A 21,022-nucleotide genomic window follows, 5' to 3' on the forward strand; every position below is an offset into this window, starting at 1 on the left:
CTTGGAATAAAGGTGTGTGCCACCCAGTCCAGTGACTTGGTGGTGTGTGACCTCAGCACTACCAGCAACCACGGACATTTTGTCAGCTGCTTTAACTGTGACAGGGAAACACATCCCTCCTAACAGAAATATGTAAAGGCCACTCACTAGGTAGGGACAGCTCAGTAGAGGGAGTTGGACAAACGTCTACAAAAGCCAACAGGAGTGTGAGAAACTAGGACCCCCACCCCCCACCCCAACCCCACCTCGGCCAGGCCCAGTACAAAGCTCTCTGAGGTCCTCTAGAGCCTGGTTGGCCTCAGCCTCCCGGGAAAGTGGTAGAAAACTGGCCTTCCGTCCTGTTCCCAGGTAACAGGAAGCCAAGGCCCCACCTCCAGGGGCCAATTAAAAGGAAGGACTCACATGAGGCTGAGTCCTGAGCAGGGATCCCAATTAACAGGATATACTTTAAAAACGGAGGGAGGGGTGGGGGGAGGAGGAGAAGGAGAAGAAAGGAGGAGGAGGAGAAAGGGGGAGGAAGGGAGGAAGGGGGAGGGGGAGGGGAAGGGGGGGGGAGAGAACCAATTAAGTAGTTACAACTGCTGGGTCTCACTAGGTCCCCCAGGGCACAGGGAACTTCTCTGAAACTGCAGGGCGTGTTCCTTGCGCTCTACAGGCTCAGATGGGGAAAGGAAGTATGTGCGTTGTTTCTCTATTACACATCCTTTGAAAAAAGAGTGTCTTCAGTTTAAAAAAACGTTAGTAGTATCTTTAAAAGGCCAACCTGCTGCATAAGACATCAATAGAGCTGGCCCAGACGTTAGGTTTCTTGTTATTGTATCGTTGACAACATTGAAAAGCGCCGAGGTGCCTCGAGAACGCAGAAAGATGCCCAGACTGTGGATGACATGGGGTGGCACTTTTGCCAGGGAGCGCAGTGGGAAGCACTTCACAGACAGGATGAAACAGTCGCGGCGAAGCCAGCAGACATCAACCAGCTGGTGAGCCCCTGTCGCTCCGGGCTGATGCAGCTGGGGACATGCGTGGGAGGCAGGATGCTCCACATATGCGGGCGGGGGTGAGCCCCACGCCGCAGAACAAGAAAACTCAGGCGCTGAGATTAATTTGACAGTGGGCCTGCGAGGTCTAGGCAGCAGGTGCTTGCCACCAACGCCTACAGTCAGCTTCTAGTGAGTGTTTTCTGAGTGTTTGGTTGCTTGTTTAAATGTTTTGCCGAATTTAAGATTAATCACGAACCAAGTTAACACTTTCCAAACACCTGGGACTACGGTGGGCAGCAGGGGTTTCTCCGGGGGCGGGGGGTGGGGGTGGGAGGTTGTGGGGGAAAGGGGTGGATGAAGGTAGGAGCAAACAGTGGCCCGGGTCCTAGTTTGAGCTATTTGAGTCGTGGGACAGGGTCAAGCACTTTGATGCCATGCATCCTACGGAACCAACTAAGCCGAGTCCAGGTAAGTTTGGCGGCGCTGTGACCCTCTAGGCTCCAGAGTCCAGAGGCCACCAGTTCTGCTCCCCCCGAGGGCGTGGCCTTGCCACACTCCCCACGTGATCCTCGCCTTTCCCCTCCCGGATCGCGGCTGGCCCAGCCCCCACCAGCCTAGCTCAGCCGGGCCTCATGGATTCGCAGTCCCGCTGCCTGGTGGTGACCGGTAAGCCCGCATTTCCCTGCGTTCCGGGTGGCTGCTGCCCGCATTTCCCTGCGTTCCGGGTGGCTGCTGCTTTCTGCTGGAGCCTGGAATGCGCACTTGCTCGACACTGCTTGTAAACAGCTATCCCAGGGGAACATGAGTGGCAACTGGTTGGTGGTGGTAGGAATTCCTGATGGAAGCTGACTTCCTGCTCTGCCCTATTAAAAAACACAGGCTTTCCTGCCTCTGAGCCCCTTCGCCACAAATAACTCGAGTGGCATGCACGGAGGTGCCCACTTGTGGCTTAGGTTCACTCAGACCGTGTTTGTCCTTCAGCCCCTTGGGGAGGAGCTCCGGCTGTCACCTGCTGTCCCTAAGCTTAGGACCCAGTGGAAAGGGTAGAATTGCAGGCTAGGACAGGACAGACCCACACCAGACTCACACTGTCCTTCTACAATGACTACGCCTCGATGGAGTCTGCAGTCCCCACCCCCCACGGTGCTCTTGCTGCTATGGGAATACTAACCAACACACACACACACTGGTTGATACCTCTGAACCCCTTTACACACACACACACACACACACACACACACTGGTTGATGCCTCTGAACCCCAAAAGGTCATCCTGGAAGTAATGGTGGCTGCTCTACCCTCTGTCTGAGCGGCGTCTCTGAAGTCAGCCACATGCACCTTGCCATTGTCAACAGCTGGTCCCTAAGGACCGGCTCTTTGCTCACAACACTCTTATTTTTAGTTAGACACCAAAGCGACTTATTTATTTTTAGTCAGACACATTTGGCACATTTCAAATTTTTCAACTTGTATTTGATAAAGGGGACACAAAGGATTCCTGTCACCTGTCTTAATTAAAAGCTATTTCGTCGGACAGTGATTCATACTATTAACCAAAAGAGGAGAAAAAAAAGGAAAAAGAAAATTCTTTTGAAACACTTCTCTCCCCTTGTACTTTTATCTTTTCCCTCTGGGTTCAGAGACTGAAGGGTTCAAATTACACTTGGCTTCTTCAGGAAACCACCCCTAGGCTCTGTAAAAGCGGTGCCTGTCTCAAATGAAACATGGGCACGGAAATGTACTGCCCCCTCTTGGACTCACAGCTTACCCTACAATGCTCTCATCAGCCTGCAGTTTGCCTGCAAGTAGCTGGCAGTCAGGGCCCACTGGGAAGTGCCCACTGGACTCCAGAGTGTGGCCTGCCTTTACTAGCCATGTTTTGAGGGGCCAGGGGGCAGGCTCTTCATTTAATTGGACGTGCTGAGTGTAAATCTTGTCTTGACGATTGGCATGTAGACAGATGGGAGAAATGCAAGGACCCCCACAAACAGCCTGAAGATGAGGTATTGGCTGGGACCAAGAGTAAAGTGAGAGACCAGGCCAGCCCACACCTTTCAGGGTCCCCTGATTCCACCAGATTTCCCTGGCTGATTTCCCCGCTCCACTCCAAGGCAATCTTGGTGGCGAGGCTTAGCCCAGCAAAAACAGGACTGGCTAACCTTGCTCTCTGAGTTATTTTTTCCTAATTTAAAACAAATAAGAGGTGTAGTTTTTGCAAGGCTGAGTATGATTCTAAAGCACATTATGTGTATGTGGATGGATTTTTATTATTCTAGGAGGAAGCTGGCTTCTCGATATTTTTTACTTAATCTCAACATTTTCTATGCTTTTTTTTTTTAATTTTTTTTTTTTTATTTTTATGGCTGCAGGCTCCCCCAGCAGCTGCAAGACTGTGTCCTATCAGTCAAAGCCAGATGGTGTTCCTGGGCTGGTGGGACAGCCTGTTGAAAAGTTTTCTGTCCCTTGAGGTTTTTCTCCCTGTGAACCAATCCTGTTGGTGGGTCAAGACCCATACACTCAGCAGTTGCCAGGCACAGCTGGGTCCCCTCTCCAGCACCGCCACCTTCTCTAGAGGACCTGGGGTCCAGGGACTTGATGTAGAATCCTGACCTTTCACAGTCTCCAATTCGTGGGAACTGAGAAACTTGCTGAGAGAATCAGGGGAGGAACTCAAACCCTCAGTCATACTCCAGATAAAACAATGCTGCCCCTACCTGCAGCCCAACCTGAGATGAGTGGCCTCCCTCGTAACAGGCCACGCTGACAGGCTAGCCTCCCCTGACAGGAGGTCACACACTTTTCATTTTAGAAATATTATAGATCAAGAGGAAATTGTAAAGAAATATACAGAGAACTCCTCACGGCTTTCACCAGAGTCACCTGATCCTGAAGGTGGAGACGGGGAGAGGGTGGGGAAGGGGAAAGGAGAGAGGGTTTGAGAGATGAGAACATGTGCATGCACTCACCAACAGCCCTATACCATTTCAACCAGTGTATAGCTCCCTGGAATTGCCTCCACAATCAAGCCGTATAACCACAAACCCCCTCACGCTACTCCTTTACAGCTTCTTCTACATCCTTGCCCCATCCTAACACTAGGCGTGTGAACATCCAGATTCATTTCAATGTGATCAAATATCCAGACCAAAAAACCCAACCCACCAACCAAGCAAACAAACAACGCCCCCCCTCCCTGAGCAAATCCACAGAAACAAACAAAACCCCAAACCAACTACTTAGAGGAGAAAGGAGTTTATTTCAACTTACAACCCCAGGTTACAGTCCATCACCATGGGGAAGTCCGAGCAGGAACTTCAGACAGCCAGTCACTGCACATCTACAGCTAAGAACAGAGAGAAGTGCATGCATGCTTGCTCTCGTGTGCTCGCCCGGCTTGACTGCACCATTCTTGTATGGTTCAGGGCCCACAGCCTAGGGAATGGCGCTGCCCGCAGCACACTGGGTCTCCCCATATCGGTTAACAAGACAGTCCCCAGCAGACATGCCTACAAGCCGGCCCCATGTAGACAATCCTTCACTGGTTGACAAAGCTGACCACCACAGAGTTAGTTTTCCTGTTGATCATGTTGTTGTCACAGAGTGTCTGACAGGAACCGTAGACAGAGGAGATATTTAGCTCTGGTCAGAAGTTTCAGCCCACCATGGCTAGCACCATCGTATCGGAGCCCGTGGTGAGGGAGAGCGTCATGGTGACAGAGGAAAGTCAGAGGAGACGGCTGTTTCTCTGATGGTGGACAGGAAGCAGCGTGGAACAGTGAGAGGAACGGGTTAGGGCAAGAGAGAGCCTCAAGGACATGCTCCCAGTGACTCCTTCCTCCAACCAGGCCCTATCTTCTACCTCAAAGTAGTCGATTCAAATTTTAAATCATCAAAAAATGAAAATTTTGACCCGGGTGGTGGTGGCGCATGCCTTTAATCCCAGCACTCGGGAGGCAGAGCCAGGTGGATCTCTGTGAGTTCAAGGCCAGCCCGGGCTATCGAATGAGTTCCAGGAAAGGCGCAAAGCTACACAGAGAAACCCTGTCTCGAAAAACCAAAAAGAAAACAACTGAGAAAAAGCAACTAATACAGCTTGGATTTCAGTTCAACATTTGTGTACACTTGTTCCTAGCCTTTCTACCATGGAAGTGGATAGCCCCCTCTTTTGTTTATTTATTTGTTACATAGTGTGTGTGTGTGTGTGTGTGTGTGTGTGTGTGTGTGTGTGTGTGTTCAAGCACATGCACGTGCCTGAGCCATGTATGTTTGGGTGCCTGTAGAGGTCAGAAGAGGGCAACAGATCTCCTGGAGCTGGAGTTACAGATAGCTGTGAGGCTCCACACATGGATGCTGGGAACCAAACAAATCCTCTGGAAGAGCAGCATGGTGGTCTAGCTTTGCTATCCACTTGATCCCCCTCAAAGAGGGACCCTCAACTGAATTGCCTCCATCAGACTCACCTGTGTACATGTCTGGGGCATTTTTTTTGGATGGCTAATTGATAAAGGAGGCAGTGCCACTGGGCATGTGGTCCTGGATTATATAAGCGAGCCGGTAAAAAGCATCCATCTGTGGTCCCTGCCTCCCGGTTCCTCCCTTGAATGCCTGCCTCCTTGACTTCCCTTGATGATGGGGAGCAACCTATAAACCAAATCCACCCTCTAGTCCCCAAGTTGGTTTGGGGCAGTGTTTCTCAGGGCAACTGCAACCTTGGAGCAGCAGGAAACGTTCTTAACCTCCGAGGCATCTCTCCAGCACCCCCCTACACACACCCTTTTCTTTTGGACTCCCCCACTGGGCTTCATACAGAGAACCCTGAGGACGCACCCAGATTAGCAAGGTTGCAGGCATTCTCTGGGTCCTACAGAACGTGTCACTAAGTGGCCTGGGCTGGCTAGGACAAACCTCTGGGTATCTTTGGTTTCAGGTTTTGGACCCTTCAGACAGCACCTGGTGAATTCCAGCTGGGAAGCCGTAAAGGTAAATCCTGCCCCGGGCCAAGCTGGCTCCTTCTTTCTGTGGCTGTTGAGAAACCCCAGGGCATGGGACTCCTAGTAACCAGCATCACCTCCAGAGGGAGGACGAGCTGGTGACCCGGAAGAAAGGCTTGTCTCTGGCCCTTGCGTGCTGTGACTTGCGTGGCCAAATTCTTCTTCCATTTGTGGTTAAGGGACACTCCTAGGTGGGGTACACAAGTCCCAGTGTAGGCTCTTTGCACCTAGAACTAGGTCCTTGTCCTCTCCTCTGGGTGGTGGGCCTGGGGAAAGTCATCTTCACCAGCTCGAGTCCTCACTTGTGTGTGCGTGCGTGCGTGCGTGCGCGCGTGCGTGAAGAGTGGATGACGAAGCCTGTGTTGCCGGGCTTCCCTGAGGACCCAGGTGAGTGTGCAAGGCTGCTTTGTGTGAGCATGGCGTGAGACACAGCGTGAGCACTTAATACATGGGCATTACTGTCAACGGCACACTTGCTTTGAAGGATGTGACTGACTCGGAGAAGGCGCGCCCTCTGACTGCCCACTGTCCACAAGGAGGCCCGGTGTCCCTGACCTTTGAGGCCTCCCTGGACCAATTGTCTGCCCGCAGTCCTCACGTGGGTGTCACTTAGAGGCTCTAGATATTCACAGCTGCCTGTTCACACTTGACTTTCGATTTCACACCCCTGTTGGATCCAGCCAAATGTGGGGACTGGAGTCCATTCTCAGGGTTTCCCAGTCAAGCTGAACATGCAGCCAAGCTACTAATGTCGCGCACCCAAGGCAGCCACGGCATTGATTTTGCGGTCTGTCCACAGAAAGGCAGGCGAGAGAGTTTTGACCCTCGAGTTAGCTTTTAGGCTTTTGTTTTTCCAATCACGAGAAAGCTCAGAGAGCTTTGGGCTTCCTGCCAAGCCTCGCCCGTGCCACACAAGGTAACGGAGAGGCCAGGACCCGGCTTTCTTGAGCTCCTGGCTTTCTGCAGCTAGTCCCCGATCAGCAGGACTTCTGCCAAGTCCCCAGTGGTCCCAGCCCCTTCTGTTTCTTTCTGCAGCCATGAACAGTGCAAAAGAGGCAGGCTGCTTCTGGTTCACCGCTCAGTTCCCACAGCTGCAAGGAGTGGGAGGCCAACGAGCTACCCCAACTTTTCAGTGCCTCAGTCCCCCCCCCTTTTTTTAAATATGTATATGTGAATATGGTGATGGTTAAGGAGGTCGCTTAAAGTCCCAGGGACACAGCTTGTGCATGCTGATGGAGCTCACAGTCCGTTGCCACCAGAAGGCTTTTCTGTTAGACAGGTTCGCAGCAGCAGGCACATGGGATGAGCTGGGCAGATCAGCACAGGAAATGGAAGAATGGCGAGGATTACTTGGGAGGCTCAGGGCTCATTAAGGTTAGTGAGCCAGAGCAGAAGAAGACAGTCTGGGAATTCCAGGAAGTGGTAGCAGGATAGTAGACTGGATGCTCTGAGGGGCAAGCTGCTGTATATAGCCAGACGTGCGGAGAGCCAAGGATAGCTCTGAGGAGCAAACACTCGCGCACGCACGCACGCACGCGCGCACGCACACATGCACACACCCATGCTACCGGCTGAGGGAAGTCAGCATACACAGGCAAGGCTGGTAAGGACAAGTTCTATGGTGATGGTTGGGGATGTGGCTTAGTTGGTAGAGCACTTGCCCAGCATGCATGCAGGCCTGAGTACCATCCCCAGCACGACATAAAATCAGGCATGGTGGCCTATACCTGTATTCCCAGTACTGGGGAGGTAGAGGTAGTAGGATCCAAAGTTCAAGGTTATCCCCAGCTATACAGTGAGTATGAGGCCAGCTTGGCCCATATAAAACCCTATCTCGCTGGGCAGCAGTGATGCACGCCTTTAATCTCAGCACTCCGGAGGCTGAGTCAGGAGGATCTCTGTGAGTTCGAGGCAAGCCTGGTCTACAGAGCAAGATCCAGGAAAGGCGCAAAGCTACACAGAGAAACCCTGTCTCAAAAGACAAAAAACAAACAAACAAAAGAGACCCTATCTCAAAAAGAAAAGGAAAAAAAGAACCCTATCTCAAAAAGAAAAAAAATGTGAGTAGTAAGCAGCTAGAGACGCAATCTAGGCTCCACCTTGAGTCAGATTAAGCCATCATAAAGGATCCTGGGTCAAAACCTCTGACTGCTGCAGATGCTCATGTGGTTTCTTGTGAGGATTTAAAATTCAAACTTCTTGGGCCAGGCATGGTAGTGCACTCCTTTAATCCCAGCACTCAGGAGGCAGAAGCAGGCAGATCACTGTGAATTCAAGGCTAGCCTGGTCTACACAGTGAATTCTAAGAGAGTCAGGACTATCCAGAGAGACCCTGTCTCAAAATAAACACAAAACCAAACACATGAAAATAAAAAAATAGAGCTAAAACTGAAATGTCTTTTAAAGGAACATGAACTAACTATCAATTCCCAGCCTAAGATCACCAGATACACAAGAAAACAAACTAACATGTAGACAAATCAGTAGAAGCCAGTTTAAAAAACAGAAGTATAGGCAAAAATTTACAAACAGTCAGAGAAATAACAAGAGACCATAAAAAAAAAAAATCAGGTACATTGGAAATGAGTGACAGAACTCAGAGAAATTAGAAATGCAGTTGTTAGGAGAAAACAGCTGACTTCAAAGACAGGTCAGAATTGTGATAAGTGAAAGATACCTGTCACACTGGGCAGTGGTGGCGCACGCCTTTGATCCCAGCACTTGGGAGGCAGAGCCAGGCGGATCTCTGTGAGTTCGAGGACTGGACTACAGAGTGAGTTCCAGGAAAGGCACCAAAACTACACAGAGAAACCCTGTCTCGAAAAACCAAAAAAAAAAAAAAAAAAAAAAAAAAAAAGAGAGAGAGAGAGAGAGAGAGAGAGAGAGAGAGAGAGAGAGAGAGAGAGAGAGAGAGAGATAGTATAAGTAGAGCCCTTGGTACCTTTAGGAGTCTGGCCTGGCCTCAACCAAGTGAGCGAAGCTGCTCCAAGCACTTCCTAGTCTGGCCGAGCATGTGACCCCAGAAGAACGGTTCTCCGTATCTCGATCCCAGGAACCTAATGCCAAGCACTATTGTTCAAAGGGGCCGAAAACATACAAGAACTGCCCAACTCTGACAAGGAGTTAGATGCAGTTGACCGTGACTGTCACCCACTGTCAGGAGGCCAAAGCATTTCGTTAGCAGTTCACCAAGTCAATGAAATAACAGTACATGGTGTGGATGAGGGCGGGAAGACGCATATAGACTTCTACACCCTGCTCATCTGTGGTTTTGGTGAACAGAGGTCAACTATGGTCCAAAACAAAACAAAATAAAAAAAACATTAAGTGGAAAATCCCAGAAACAAACAAGAAAGACACTTGATGGTGGAGACTGGACACAATGCCTCAGTCAGGTGACCAAGGTCAGCATAAATTTTCAAACAACTTTCATTGAAGTCTATTGTTATCATTGTGCAGAAGGAGGGCAGTGATGTAAAAAGTGTTCATCTTCAGTCTACGTTATGATACAGCTAGTAAACCGCAGATGCCTTCAATACTCCTAGACAGAGCAGTCTTGGTAGTCAGGCCCCAAGTAGGAGGGAGGTAGAAAAGCATGCAGGAACCAAACCATAGCCTAAAGTCCAGGAGACTATACCACTCTAAAGAAAATTACATATATTCTCCATGTAAATTAGGGAGTGGAGAAGGAGAGTCAAGGTACTTCTGCAGTGCATAAATTACGCAGATACTTCCCGCCCTTGAAGAGACTTCATCTTTGTCCTCAGGTGCCAATGGTGTACGGGGACTTCCCAGCACAGAACCCAGGATGTAAAGTGGAGGAAGGAACACTTTATGGGAAAGATGTCTGATAAACTTCCCCGCCAGGTGATCAAAGTCAACATCTACAGTGACAAGTCTTGTTGACAGTTTGTACCCTGGAAATATCATCATGAGAAGGACACTTTATACCTCTAGAGACTTCCTCCTCCAAGCCTGGAGCCCCAGTGTGATATGAGAAGAGCAGCAGACAGATCCAACTGAGGCACAGGCTATACTGTGTCTAACCAGTTCATAGAACCACCAAAGTCATTAAAAACATGGAAGTCACAGTAAGAGAAGATATGACAACTAAATGTGCTGTGATGTCCTAGATGGGGCCCTAAAAGACCCTAAAATGGGGAAAACTAAGGAATCTGAGTGAGCACTTCTCAGTCCATCAAAATGTGTATTTTGTTGTCTGATGGTGGTGGCATATGCCTTTAATCCCAGAGGCAGGTCGATCTCTGAGTTCAAGGCCAGCCTGGTCTACAGAGCGAGTTCCAGGGCAGCTAGGACTACACAGAAAATCCTGTCTAGAAAAAGAAAACAAGGCCGGTCAGTGGTGGTGCACACCATTAATCCCAGCACCCAGGAGGCAGAGCCAGGAAGATCTCTGTGAGTTCGAGGCCAGCCTGGTCTACAGAGTGAGTTCCAGGAAAGGCGCAAAGCTACACAGAGAAACCCTGTCTTGAAAAAACCAAAACAAACAAACAAACAAACAAACCCAAAACAAACAAAAAATCTCAAAAGACAAAAGAAAACAAAACCCCCCAAAAGCAACAAACAAACAATAACAAACCAAACCAAACCAAACCCCACAAATGTTTATTTCGCTTGCTTATGCTGGAACCTCCCTCTTTTCTCACTTGTAAGACTTTTTTCTTGACTGGAGAGATGTCTCAGATGGCAAAGTGTATGCCGTGCAAGCATAAAGACTTGAATTTGGTCCCCAAAACCTAAGTAAAAACACCTGGGCATGGTGGTGTGTGCTTGTAATCCCAGCACTGGGGAGGAGGGACAAGGAAGTTCCCTGGGGCTTACTGGCTCACTAGCCTAGCTTACTTGGTGAGCTCCAGGCCCGTGACAGACTCCATCCTAAATAAAAAAAAGATGTCTGAAGAAGAACACCCCAGGTTGTCCTCTGGCTTCCACATGCATGCACAGACCTATACACAGATGTGTGTGCACACATGTGGTGATATTGTGTTCCCCAAAATATTGTGCACCCTAATAAACTTATCTGGGGTCAGAGAACAGAACAGCCACTAGATATAGAGGCCAGAAAATGGTGGCACACACGCCTTTAATCCTAGCATTCCAGAGGCAGAGATCTGTCTGGATCTCTGTGAGTTCAAAGCCACACTGGAAACAGCTAGGTGTGGCTTAAACATCACTTTAATCCCAGGAAGTGATGGCAGAAAGCAGAAAGGTATATAAGGCGTGAGGATTAGGAACTAGAGCTGGTTAAGCTTTCAAGCTTTCAAGAAGCAGTTCAGCTGAGATCCATTCGGATGAGGACACAGAGGTTTCCAGTCTGAGGAGACAGGATCAGCGGAGGAATTGGCAAGGTGAGGTGGCTGTGGCTTGTTCTGCTTCTCTGATCTTCTAGCATTCACCCCAATACCTGGCTCCAGGTTTGTTCTTATTAATAAGACTTTTTAAGATTTGTGTTACACACACATGACTGTTTCGTCCTGTCTTTCACCTGTCCTGATGGCATGAGGGAACTGCAGCTGGCTTCGAGGTACAGACATGGGTTGGTTTAGTTCAAAATCTCAGTTTCACTACTGGCTGGTGTAAAAGGCAGGGAGGTTATGCTGAGCTCAGCTACTAATGTGGGTGAAATCTCGCTCCAGACCACAGCTATTAGCCAGGTTAAAAATTGGTTTTTCGTGTGTGTGTGTGTGAGGGTGATAGTAAAGGCCATAGCTTTAAAAATGGTGGTAAATAGACATACCATTAACTTCACAAGTGTACAGTTCAGTGACTCGATTCATATCACTATCTGACCCTCAGTACTATTCATTTCTGGAATGTTCCCACCTCACTCTTGCCTCCTTCCCCTGATAATTATTATTACTCTGTATTCATATTGCTATGGAGTAAATGTCTAAACTGAAACTCTGCTGATTTACAATGGGTGCCCATCTCCTCCTCGACCTGGTTGCGGGTGTCTACCATTCTACTTCCCAACTCTCTGAAGCTGGCTGTGTTAGCTACTTAATGGAAGTGGAATCATACAGTACTGAGTTTTGTGACTGGCATTTCATTTAGTACAAAATTTTCAAGATTCATCCATGTCTTTGAGCACAGTGGTACATGCCTAAAGTCCTGGCACTCAGGAGGCTGAGGCAGGAAAATCTAGACCTTTAGGCCAGGCTGAACTATACAGTGAGACCCTATATCTCTCATTTCCTGTTTTAAGAGAAAGAAAAAGAAAAGAAGGAAAGGAAGGAAGGAAGGAAGGAAGGAAGGAAGGAAGGAAGGATGGAAGGAAGGAAAACTGGGTGTGGTGCATGCTTCTGTAGCTCATTGTGAGGGCGAGGCAGAGGCAGGCGGATCTCTCTGAGTATGAGGCCAGCCTGGTCTACAAGAGTTCCAGGACAGCCAAAGCTAGACAGAGAAACTCTGTCTCGAAAAAATGAAAGGAAAAAAAAAAAAAAAAGAGAGAACCAGCAAGATAGCTTAGTGTTTGCCACCAAAGTTGACAACGTGTTGGATCCCCAGAACCCACATGTTGGAAGAAGAAATCCAATTCCTACAAGTTGTCCTCGGACCTCCACATGTGAGTCAGGGATGAGGGCATCCACACAGATACAATAAATAAATAAATACAGTAAACATTTTAACTTAAGAAATGGAGGGGGTGGAATGGAGAGAAGGAGATGGGTCCCTTTAAAGGCAAACTAATGCTCTGCGGTGCCTGTTTTCCTCGACTTACCCACTGATGGACACTCAGATTGCTTCTTCTTGGCCACTCTGCAAGCTTCCGGTTTTGGGGATATATACTCAGAAGTGGGGGTGCTGGGTCATATGGCCAGTCATAGGTTGGCTGATTAAGGACTGCTGAGATCTCGACATCCTTGGGCATACTATTTTCAACAGCAGCCACCTGCATGGATGTGAAGATCTCGGGATAGGCTATAAAAATATGAGCTTAACCTTGAGCAGTATGTGGCGAATGGGCTGAGCATGGCATTCTGCCTTGCTTGGTGTCTACACAGGTCCTCAGACAGGCCCGGGATCCTGAAGGATGAGGAGGCCTTTCATCCTTGGGGGTGGGTGGGGAGGGCAGACACAATGGTGTTATAAAAGCCTGTCTTCTCCAACTCACTTTCAGTTCATTATAAAGCATTTCCACCTGTTAACGGCTTTCAGGATCATGCTATTCCACCTTAATTAAGCTAATCCTCACATTATGATCAAGAAATCTGATAAAAACTGATCTGCGATATCACACATAGGAGATAAAATGAATAATGTGAACTACAGGGAAATGAGGAGTGACCGTTCCTGTGACCCCTTCTTCGTCACAAAAAACAAACACAAGCGACATGTTGGTCCGAACAAAGGAAAGAATTAAGAAACGAAAGTATGAAGCCCTTACAGATTTACATCTGCCCGAGGAAGCCACTTATGTGTCCCGCATAAGTGCCATGAATCCTAACTGCTGGACCACGAGGGAAGAGATAGGGAAGTGTCCACTGTGCCCTGTGCCATCCAGAAACCAGCTAATGATCGGGCACACTATGTCGAACATTTTTACTAATGGGGCACATGATCAAAAATGTTTGGAGACAGCGACTGGATAGAGGGTCCCTGTCTTTCATTCCTGGATCTTCTAGGCAAGACGGACTCAACAGTTTGGAAGCATCACACAGTGGATACTGGGAGAGGGCTGGGGTGAGCACCGTGTATGGAGGACAGAACCTGACATTGTTCAGGCAGAGTCACTTTCAACCAGGACCCCAGGATTTCTCGAAACAGGAATAAGGGCTGTGGACGGCCCTCAGGGGTTCCCTGGGCTTCTCTTTATATCTCTTTTGGTGCGGCTTCCCACAACTTCTTCCACTTAATTGTGTCCCTGTGGACTTGGGTTGTCTCCTGTGTAGGATGGGGCTGTTATCTCCTTTTCATGAGGCTGTGGAGAGATGCCTAGCAGAGTGCCAGGGGTTCCTCCAGGGGCAGCCTAGGATGATAACTGGACTATTCGTTAACTCAGAAAAATGGTGCATTATACGGCTGTGAACATCTTACCAAGTGTAGCAGGGAGTGAGCGCTCAGGGCTGGCCATGCCCGCATGCTTCCATTCCCACCCATGGCTTCAGGGAACAGTGCATGATCCCAACTTGGTCCCCGTATCCCATCTCAGAGAGTTCCGTTTCAGTAGTCTTTGTAAAGTCATTTGAAGGGCTGCATCACGCTCCACCAATGGCTGGCTGGTAATTCACCTCCCTTCTGCCGGTCCTCTTTTCTTTCATATTTCTTCAGTGCTGGAAACAGAACCCAAGACTTGGCACATGCTAGGCTAGGCAGGCTGCTCCGACGTTCAGCCCCTGTCTTGTTCTTGTCTCTTTAATGCTTCGTCCCCATCTACCTGGCGAGCTCTCCCAGGTCTGGTTTTCGCTGCCCCCTTCACAAGCCTCCAGCTTGGATGACGTCGTCGGAACCCAGGCTGGGGTCTCAGTGATACCTGATGGCCTCCAGGTCTCTCCTTTCCCCTCAGGGAAAGGGGACCACATGCTCCATCTCGCACTGTCACTCCCATTGGTAGAGCCAAGCAGCCAAGATGATCACTGGACTGTTAGACTCATGCGCAGTGACCACATGACAAGTGGGGGAAAGATGGAGGAAAGAAGGGAGGGAGAAAGTGGGGGGGAAGGAAGGAGAGGTAAGACTGGTGCAAAGGAAGGAATGAAGGAAGAAAAGAAGAGAAAGAGAGAAGGGGGAGAGAGAAAGGAAGCAAGGAGGAGGAACTTTGTACACCTCCAAACCATGTAGGTCCCGCTCCAGAACATTCTTCTGCTGGGCAAACTCCTACTAACCCTCCAAGATCCAAAGAGCATCCTCCTCTGAGTGGTCCTCCAAGTGTTCGGCCTTGCCTAACTTCATGGCAACCCCATGAGGGGCACTTGTGACTGTGCTGCACAGGCAGGGATGCTGAGGGTTGGCAGGTTCCAACCACTGTCTAGATGCACCTCATCCTCGGAGAAGATCAGCACAGAAGACAGGTCACCCATCTGCCTCTGAGGACCACCTCCCCAGAGGTCGGAGAAGGACCTGGGATCTGTGGGCAGCCCATTTTACCCAGAAGGCATACCACTGGCTGTCTGGAAATGCCAGGAAAGGAGTTCAGGAACTGTGTGGCAGAAACTGAAGCAGAAGCGGGGCCTTGGGTTCCTGGTTGAACTATGACCGACAGCGAGCCTGCACTCCTAAGATCTCAACTTCCGGGCTTGCTTTCTTCCAATTCGCTTATTCCTACTCTCCCTAGAAGGAGGATGTTGATGGAGTCCAGCTCGGACCTTTTGAAGGGCTCTTGGGGGGAGGAGAGAGGAATGAGGAAGTATTAGAAAGAAATAGAGATGTAGATGGAGAGAAAGATAGAGACACAGGATAGCTTCGGGAGGGCCCTGGGTCAATACCCAGCCACCTCTAGATTTATTCTAATGGGCTTTTTGTAGACTACCAAGGGGAGAGGCAAAAGACCTCCGCCTTTCAAGATCAAAGCACAGCGTACACCAAGTACAACCGACAACCCTTCAAAACACCTGGTAACCACGCCCCTGGCCAAATCATCCTCTTATGCAGCCCTGTGGGTAAAGCAAGCTCAGGCTTTCTGACCTTGAGTAAGGCCTTACTAGGGAGCTTCTGTGGGACCCTACAGGATGCCCACATCCTTCTCTGTCTTCCTTCCCCTTCCCCCTCCCCTCCTGCTTCTCCCTTCCCCTCTCCTTTTACCTCCCCTTCCCCTCATATCCTCCTCCCCCTCCTTCCTTCCCCTCCTTCCTCCTTTGTCCTCTCTAAAAAAACATCCATTGCTGCTGCTCAAACCGTGTCTCCACAATGACCTCTCTGCCAATTCCAGGCATACAGAGCCAAGGGACCAGCTCCCCTCAGATACTTCAGACGGACCCCGAGAGATCCCTACCCCACTTCTACCCCTCCTCCATTTACTTATGAGGTAGCTCTAAGGACTTTGCTTCCTGAGCACCATCCTCCCACGGTTCCCTATGGTCCTAGAGAAGTCCACACCTGACTCAGCCTTCCATCCACCATCGGCACTCTCCTCGAGTTTCAATCCCCATCCTTCGTGGGGTGGAGTGTCCCTGTTGTACCATCGGCAGAGATGACGAGGGACTCCTCAGATTACACCGGACAGTCAGTGCTTGGATTAGCACCAGGGGCGCTAGATGATTTGTCTTGTGCTATGCAAGACACCTGTCAGCTGCCGAGAGCAGCATGTCATACCAGTTTCCCAAAGGCCTCGGGCTCTTGAGCTTCCATCTGCTATCCTAGCTACCTCTGCTGGCATGTGGGTCCCCAGCCTCTCCCTCGGGCCCATCTTAGTCCACAAGCCTCGGCTCTGCAGACATGGCTTGTTCAGGTGTGTCTCCCTAGCGTGCCCCGTCTCAGCAAGCACAGCTGAGTGAGCTGTGGCTCTTCTCCTGGTTCCCGGTCCTTCTGAGTTCCTCCAGCCCAGCAGGGCAGGGTTCAGGCCCAGAGAAGACCCTGGGCATAGAGTCTGAGGGTTCTCTTGTGCACAGGCAATTGAGGCAAGTCCCCCTGCTGTGTCTTGCAGGAACTCTCCAAGCTGGGTTTAGGGGGGGACACTGACATAGAACTTCGAACTCTGCAGCTGCCCGTGGATTACAGGGAGGTGAGTCGGAGGCTCACCACAATCTGGGAAGATGTGCGACCACAAGTAAGTGACGCCTGGAGAGGCAGTGGGCCTGGGAGGCTGCTGATGTGCCAGGGCCTAGGAACTTTCTGGACCTTGTTCTAGGTTTGATTTGAAGGCTGGAGTGCACCTTTTTCCCCGAGCCCCATCAACAGTGTGAGGTACAAGCTTCTGTTATAAAATTCTGGGTTTGTATAGCAGAAATGAGATTTTTTTTTTCCAAGACAGGGTTTCTCTATGTAGCCTTGGAACTCGCTTTGTAGACCAGGCTGTCCTCGAGCTCACAGAGATCTGCCTGCCTCTGCCTCCCGGGTGCAAGAAATGGGAATCTTATTTCAAGCAAGAGGACCTGAATGAAGTCCCATTTATGGCTGTGGTGCTGGCTGCTCTGAGGGACTTAGGCCAAAGAGCCTGGGGGCCTGGGTAAGAAGGTTAGATGATAGTCCACCCAGGGTCAGCCCACCTTCAAAGCACCCTGCCAGGGTCCTGGTGTGGTGGCTCACACCTTTGATCTCAGCACTTGGGAGGCCTAGAGGCAGGTGGATCTTTGTGAGTTTAAAACTGGCCTGGCCTACATTGTGAGTTCAAAACCCCATTCCAAGCAAACAAAAGCACTCTGCTTACATAGTAACTGAACATAAACACTGTATAAAAAGGGGGTACAAACATCCATTCCCCAAAAGGTAAGAGAATGAAGGAGATCACACACAGCACCCTGTGGTAAGAGTCTACCCAAATGCTGCAACAAACCCCTCTGCAGCTATTTTCAAAAGAGGCAAAATAAAGTCTAACAAGATTTGATGAGACTACTGCTAGCCCCTTTTATGAAAGTTTCATTAAAAAATATGTGATTCTGCTAAAGAGCTAGCTTCTTCCGGGGTCATCTTAGATACCTGCTTGCTCCCACCCACTCATGGGGAAAGGGAACACACAGCCTTATAAGAGCAGTTTGAAACAGAACAGTACTTGAATGTAGATATAACATGTCTTCTAGTCAACCCAAAGAGATGTTCTTTTTGGTCCAGTTCCATTAATCAGGGGCCCAGGCAGGGATCCTGGAGTTTCCTGGTGGATTTGGAGCTTGATCTGTTTTGTACCCCAGAGCTGGGCTCTGCCATGCCTGGGTCTTTCTGAACATCTAGTGATCTGGTGTCCGTCGATTTCTGATATGTGTGTTCACATAGCTTGCTGTGCATGTGGGCATGGACACTTCCACCAAGGCCATCTTTCTGGAACAGTGTGGCAAGAACCGAAGTTATCGGCATACAGATATACGAGGTTTCCAGCCTGAGGGTGGAGTGTGCCTCTCAGGTGGCCCGGAAGTGATGCACTCTGTTGTCAGCATGAAGGGAGTCTGCCGGCATGTTTCTGTTGAGGATGTCGAGGTGGCCTTTTCCCGAGATGCAGGCAGGTATACTTCAGGTGTCCGTGTGCCAAACAGGTGTGAGAGAGGGAATGTCCTTCAGAGTGCCTTCTCTCTCCTCAAGATGTTAGCCTATGCTGTCCAGGTGGCCGCTATGGTCACTGGCATCCCCAGAGTTGCCCGTCTTTGTCACAGGCCCCGCTGATGAGTTTAACCTCTCTCCAAATGCTGACAGCCCCTCCCACTGAGCATTCTGTCCTCTCTTCAAGGGATAAAGAAATGCCCCAGTGAAAATGCAAATGAGGGAGTGACTGTAGTAAAGGTGTTTTACCAGGAGTTGATTGAAAGCCTGGTTCAATTCTGTCCTGACCACTTCCTGGTCATTAGACTGTGAGACTGAGACCCGATGTCTGTGTTCTTAGCGCGGCGTCCTTTCTCTAGCGGAAGGACCAAACTCAAGTGGCAGTCCCCTCACGCTTTACGAACACAGCACTTACGGTGTCTGGAAGTGGCCGGGTCCAGGAGTAATGGGAGTTTCCTATGGTTGCAGGTACGTCTGTGATTACACCTACTACCTTTCCCTGTACCTCGGAAATGGGCACGCAGCGCTCATCCATGTCCCTCCGCTGTCACACCGGCTCCCAGCCAGCCTTCTGGGCAGAGCCTTGCAAGTCATCATCCAAGAAATGCTGGAAGACAGTGAGGAGGTCCAGACTCAAAAGTACAGCAGCCAAAGGGAAGCCGCAGGGGGATGCCTCCTTTAGAGGAAGTGTTTCAACCCTCGGTGGAAAAGCCCGCTGTGCTGCGGAGTCTCTGAAAGAGTGGCTTGTGAGACAGGGTACATGGCTGGGGTGGGGATGGGGGGAATGAGGCCACAGAACGACAGGGTTAGTTTAGTGTCCAAAGCGAAGAGAAGATTCCCAAAGGCAGATGCCTCACAGGGGATTAGCTAGCTGAAGCTAAGACTTTCAGGACTTTTTTTTTGGTTTTTCGAGGACAATTTTATTGCAACCCAGTAGTTTCCCTTCCAAGGCTGTGTGGTCCTTCCTACATTGATGGGGTGATGGAGCTGCTTCAGAGGTTCCAGAAATGGAGATGTAGCTCTGGCTCCAGGGGCCCCAATTCTGGTCCCTAAGCTTGTCATTTAGGTCTTCTGAATGGCTTTGGGGGCCACCCAGTCTCTAGTGTTTGGCTTTCTCCTTTCTCTGTCTCTGTCTCTCTCTTGTCTCTGTCTGTCTTTCTCTGTCTCTCTCTCTCTCTTTTAACAATTTTTAATCGAGTAGTTCAGTGGTATTTATTTCATGCACTCTGCGGGGTGTTCATCATCACAGTGCATCTCTAGAACTTTCTCGTTGGAATGCGAAATGCTACCCCAGGCTCCTGTGTTTGAAGCACTTGGTCCCCAGCTGGTGGTGGTGTGTTGGAGGGCTGTAGAATCTTTAGATGGTGGAAGCTTGCCTGAGAAAGTGAGTTACTGCCAGCAAGTGTCCACATTTTATAGCCCTCCCCCTGCACTTCCCACTTCCTGTCACTCTGGCTTCCGGAAAGCAGATGCCACGTGACCAGCCTGCCTCCTGCTGCTGCCACTATGGCTTCCCTTTGAACTGTATGTACACCAGAACAAATTGCTTTTGCCCCAGCACCCGGCCACAACAGGAGGAAAAGGAAGGGATCCACCATTAAACAACAGCTCCCTATTGTTTCTCTTCCTCAGTCTTTGGCAAGCACCGCTATACCCCATTTCTACCTGCACGAGTCCTGTACCTAATGTAAGTGGAACCTTACATTATCTGTGTCTCTAGGTTCATCCATGTGGTAGCACAGGATAGGATCTCATTGCCTTGTAAGGTTGAACACTACTCCACTGTATGAATACACCACACTTGTTTTCCCCACCATCTATAGACGGTCACTTAATAAATGCTGCTTTGAACATTGATGTCTGAGTATCTGCTCAGGTTCCTGATTTTCAGGGTTTGTTTTTTTTTTTTTTTCCTTTGTCTATACCCAGATGCGGTGGTTTGAATAAAGATGGTCTCTGTAGACTCATAGGGAGTGGCATTATTGGAGGTGTGTTGGGATTCCTAGCCACTCCTCCATTGACATGACTATACATGCGCAGTTCAGTAGCCAAGCAAGGGGCCTTACGTCCTACTTAATCCATGTGCTGCGTGATCTCGTAATTTGCGCACAGCATGATTATGCAATCTGAGTATGTGTGGTGTATGTCGCTCCATAAGGCCATATGAGCATGTGCAGGGGAATCCTTAAAAAGCTGGTCACAGACTCCTCCTCTTCCTTCTGCTCTCTCCTCCTCCCCCATCTCTCCTTCCTCGTAATAAAACTCTGATAGTGAATCTTGTTGTGCCTTGTGACCTTTCCGCACAGAGTAAAAGTGCCGCATTAAAACCAACAAGGTGTGGCCCTGTTGGAGTAGTTGTGGACTTGTTGGAGGAAGTGTGTCACTGGGGGTGGACTTTAAGCTCAAACCAGGCCTAGCGGCTCACTGTCTCTTCCTGCTGTCTCTGGATCCAGATGTAGGACTCTCAGCTACCTCTCCAGCACCATGTCTGCATGCATGCCACCATGCTTCCTGCCATGATGATAATGGACTAACCTCTGAACTGTCAGCCAGCCCCAATGAAAGGTTTTCCTTTATAAGAGTTGCCATGCTCATGATGTCTCTTCACAGCAATAAAACCCTAACTAAGACACCAGAGGTGAGTGGCACCTGGGAATTCCGTTTAGCTTTTTGAGGGAGTGCAATGCTGTTTTCTACAGTGGCTGCACCACTGTTCCTCCCCACTGGCTGGGTTTGCTCAGAAAGCCAGCTCGGGAACTGGACTTGGCTCTTCGCCATCGTCAGCATTACCCTTACTTCAAAAACATCAGGATCCTCTTGTCTGAGTCACTTTTCTATTGCTGTGATAAGACACCATGACCAAAGCAACTTACAGAAGAAGAATTTTGTAGGGGGCTTACAGTT

At 49.6% G+C, this 21,022-nt stretch overlaps 1 protein-coding gene across 2 annotated transcripts; it reads left to right on the forward strand.

The window, feature by feature from the left end:
- The first annotated feature begins 896 nt into the window (after positions 1 to 896).
- Positions 897 to 19,975, forward strand: Pgpep1l (pyroglutamyl-peptidase I like). Of its 2 annotated transcripts, XM_052713428.1 has the most exons (5): positions 1,557 to 1,646; positions 5,908 to 5,960; positions 16,575 to 16,697; positions 17,858 to 18,084; positions 18,587 to 19,975. In XM_052713428.1, the coding sequence occupies exons 1-5, from the start codon at positions 1,613 to 1,615 to the stop codon at positions 18,798 to 18,800; spliced, it is 651 nt and encodes a 216-aa protein (XP_052569388.1). In that variant the 5' UTR covers positions 1,557 to 1,612; the 3' UTR covers positions 18,801 to 19,975. The 2 variants fall into 2 exon arrangements, with proteins under 2 accessions (XP_052569389.1, XP_052569388.1); XM_052713429.1 differs by lacking the exon at positions 1,557 to 1,646 and adding an exon at positions 897 to 1,169 and having other exon boundaries at positions 16,575 to 18,084.
- The last annotated feature ends 1,047 nt before the right edge of the window (positions 19,976 to 21,022 follow it).

Source organism: Peromyscus californicus, unplaced genomic scaffold (genome assembly GCF_007827085.1).
Source record: "Peromyscus californicus insignis strain IS unplaced genomic scaffold, ASM782708v3 Scaffold_4__1_contigs__length_199733344, whole genome shotgun sequence".
Taxonomy (NCBI): Eukaryota; Metazoa; Chordata; class Mammalia; order Rodentia; family Cricetidae; genus Peromyscus; species Peromyscus californicus.

What these genes read in the sequence shown, in the direction of transcription:
- Pgpep1l (XM_052713428.1), top strand. Translation starts at nt 1,613, where the DNA reads ATGGATTCGCAGTCCCGCTGCCTGGTGGTGACCG. An exon ending in CCGCTGCCTGGTGGTGACCG is followed by an intron (nt 1,647 to 5,907) that starts GTAAGCCCGCAT and finishes CTTTGGTTTCAG; the next exon opens with GTTTTGGACCCTTCAGACAG. An exon ending in TTTTCCCGAGATGCAGGCAG is followed by an intron (nt 18,085 to 18,586) that starts GTATACTTCAGG and finishes CTATGGTTGCAG; the next exon opens with GTACGTCTGTGATTACACCT.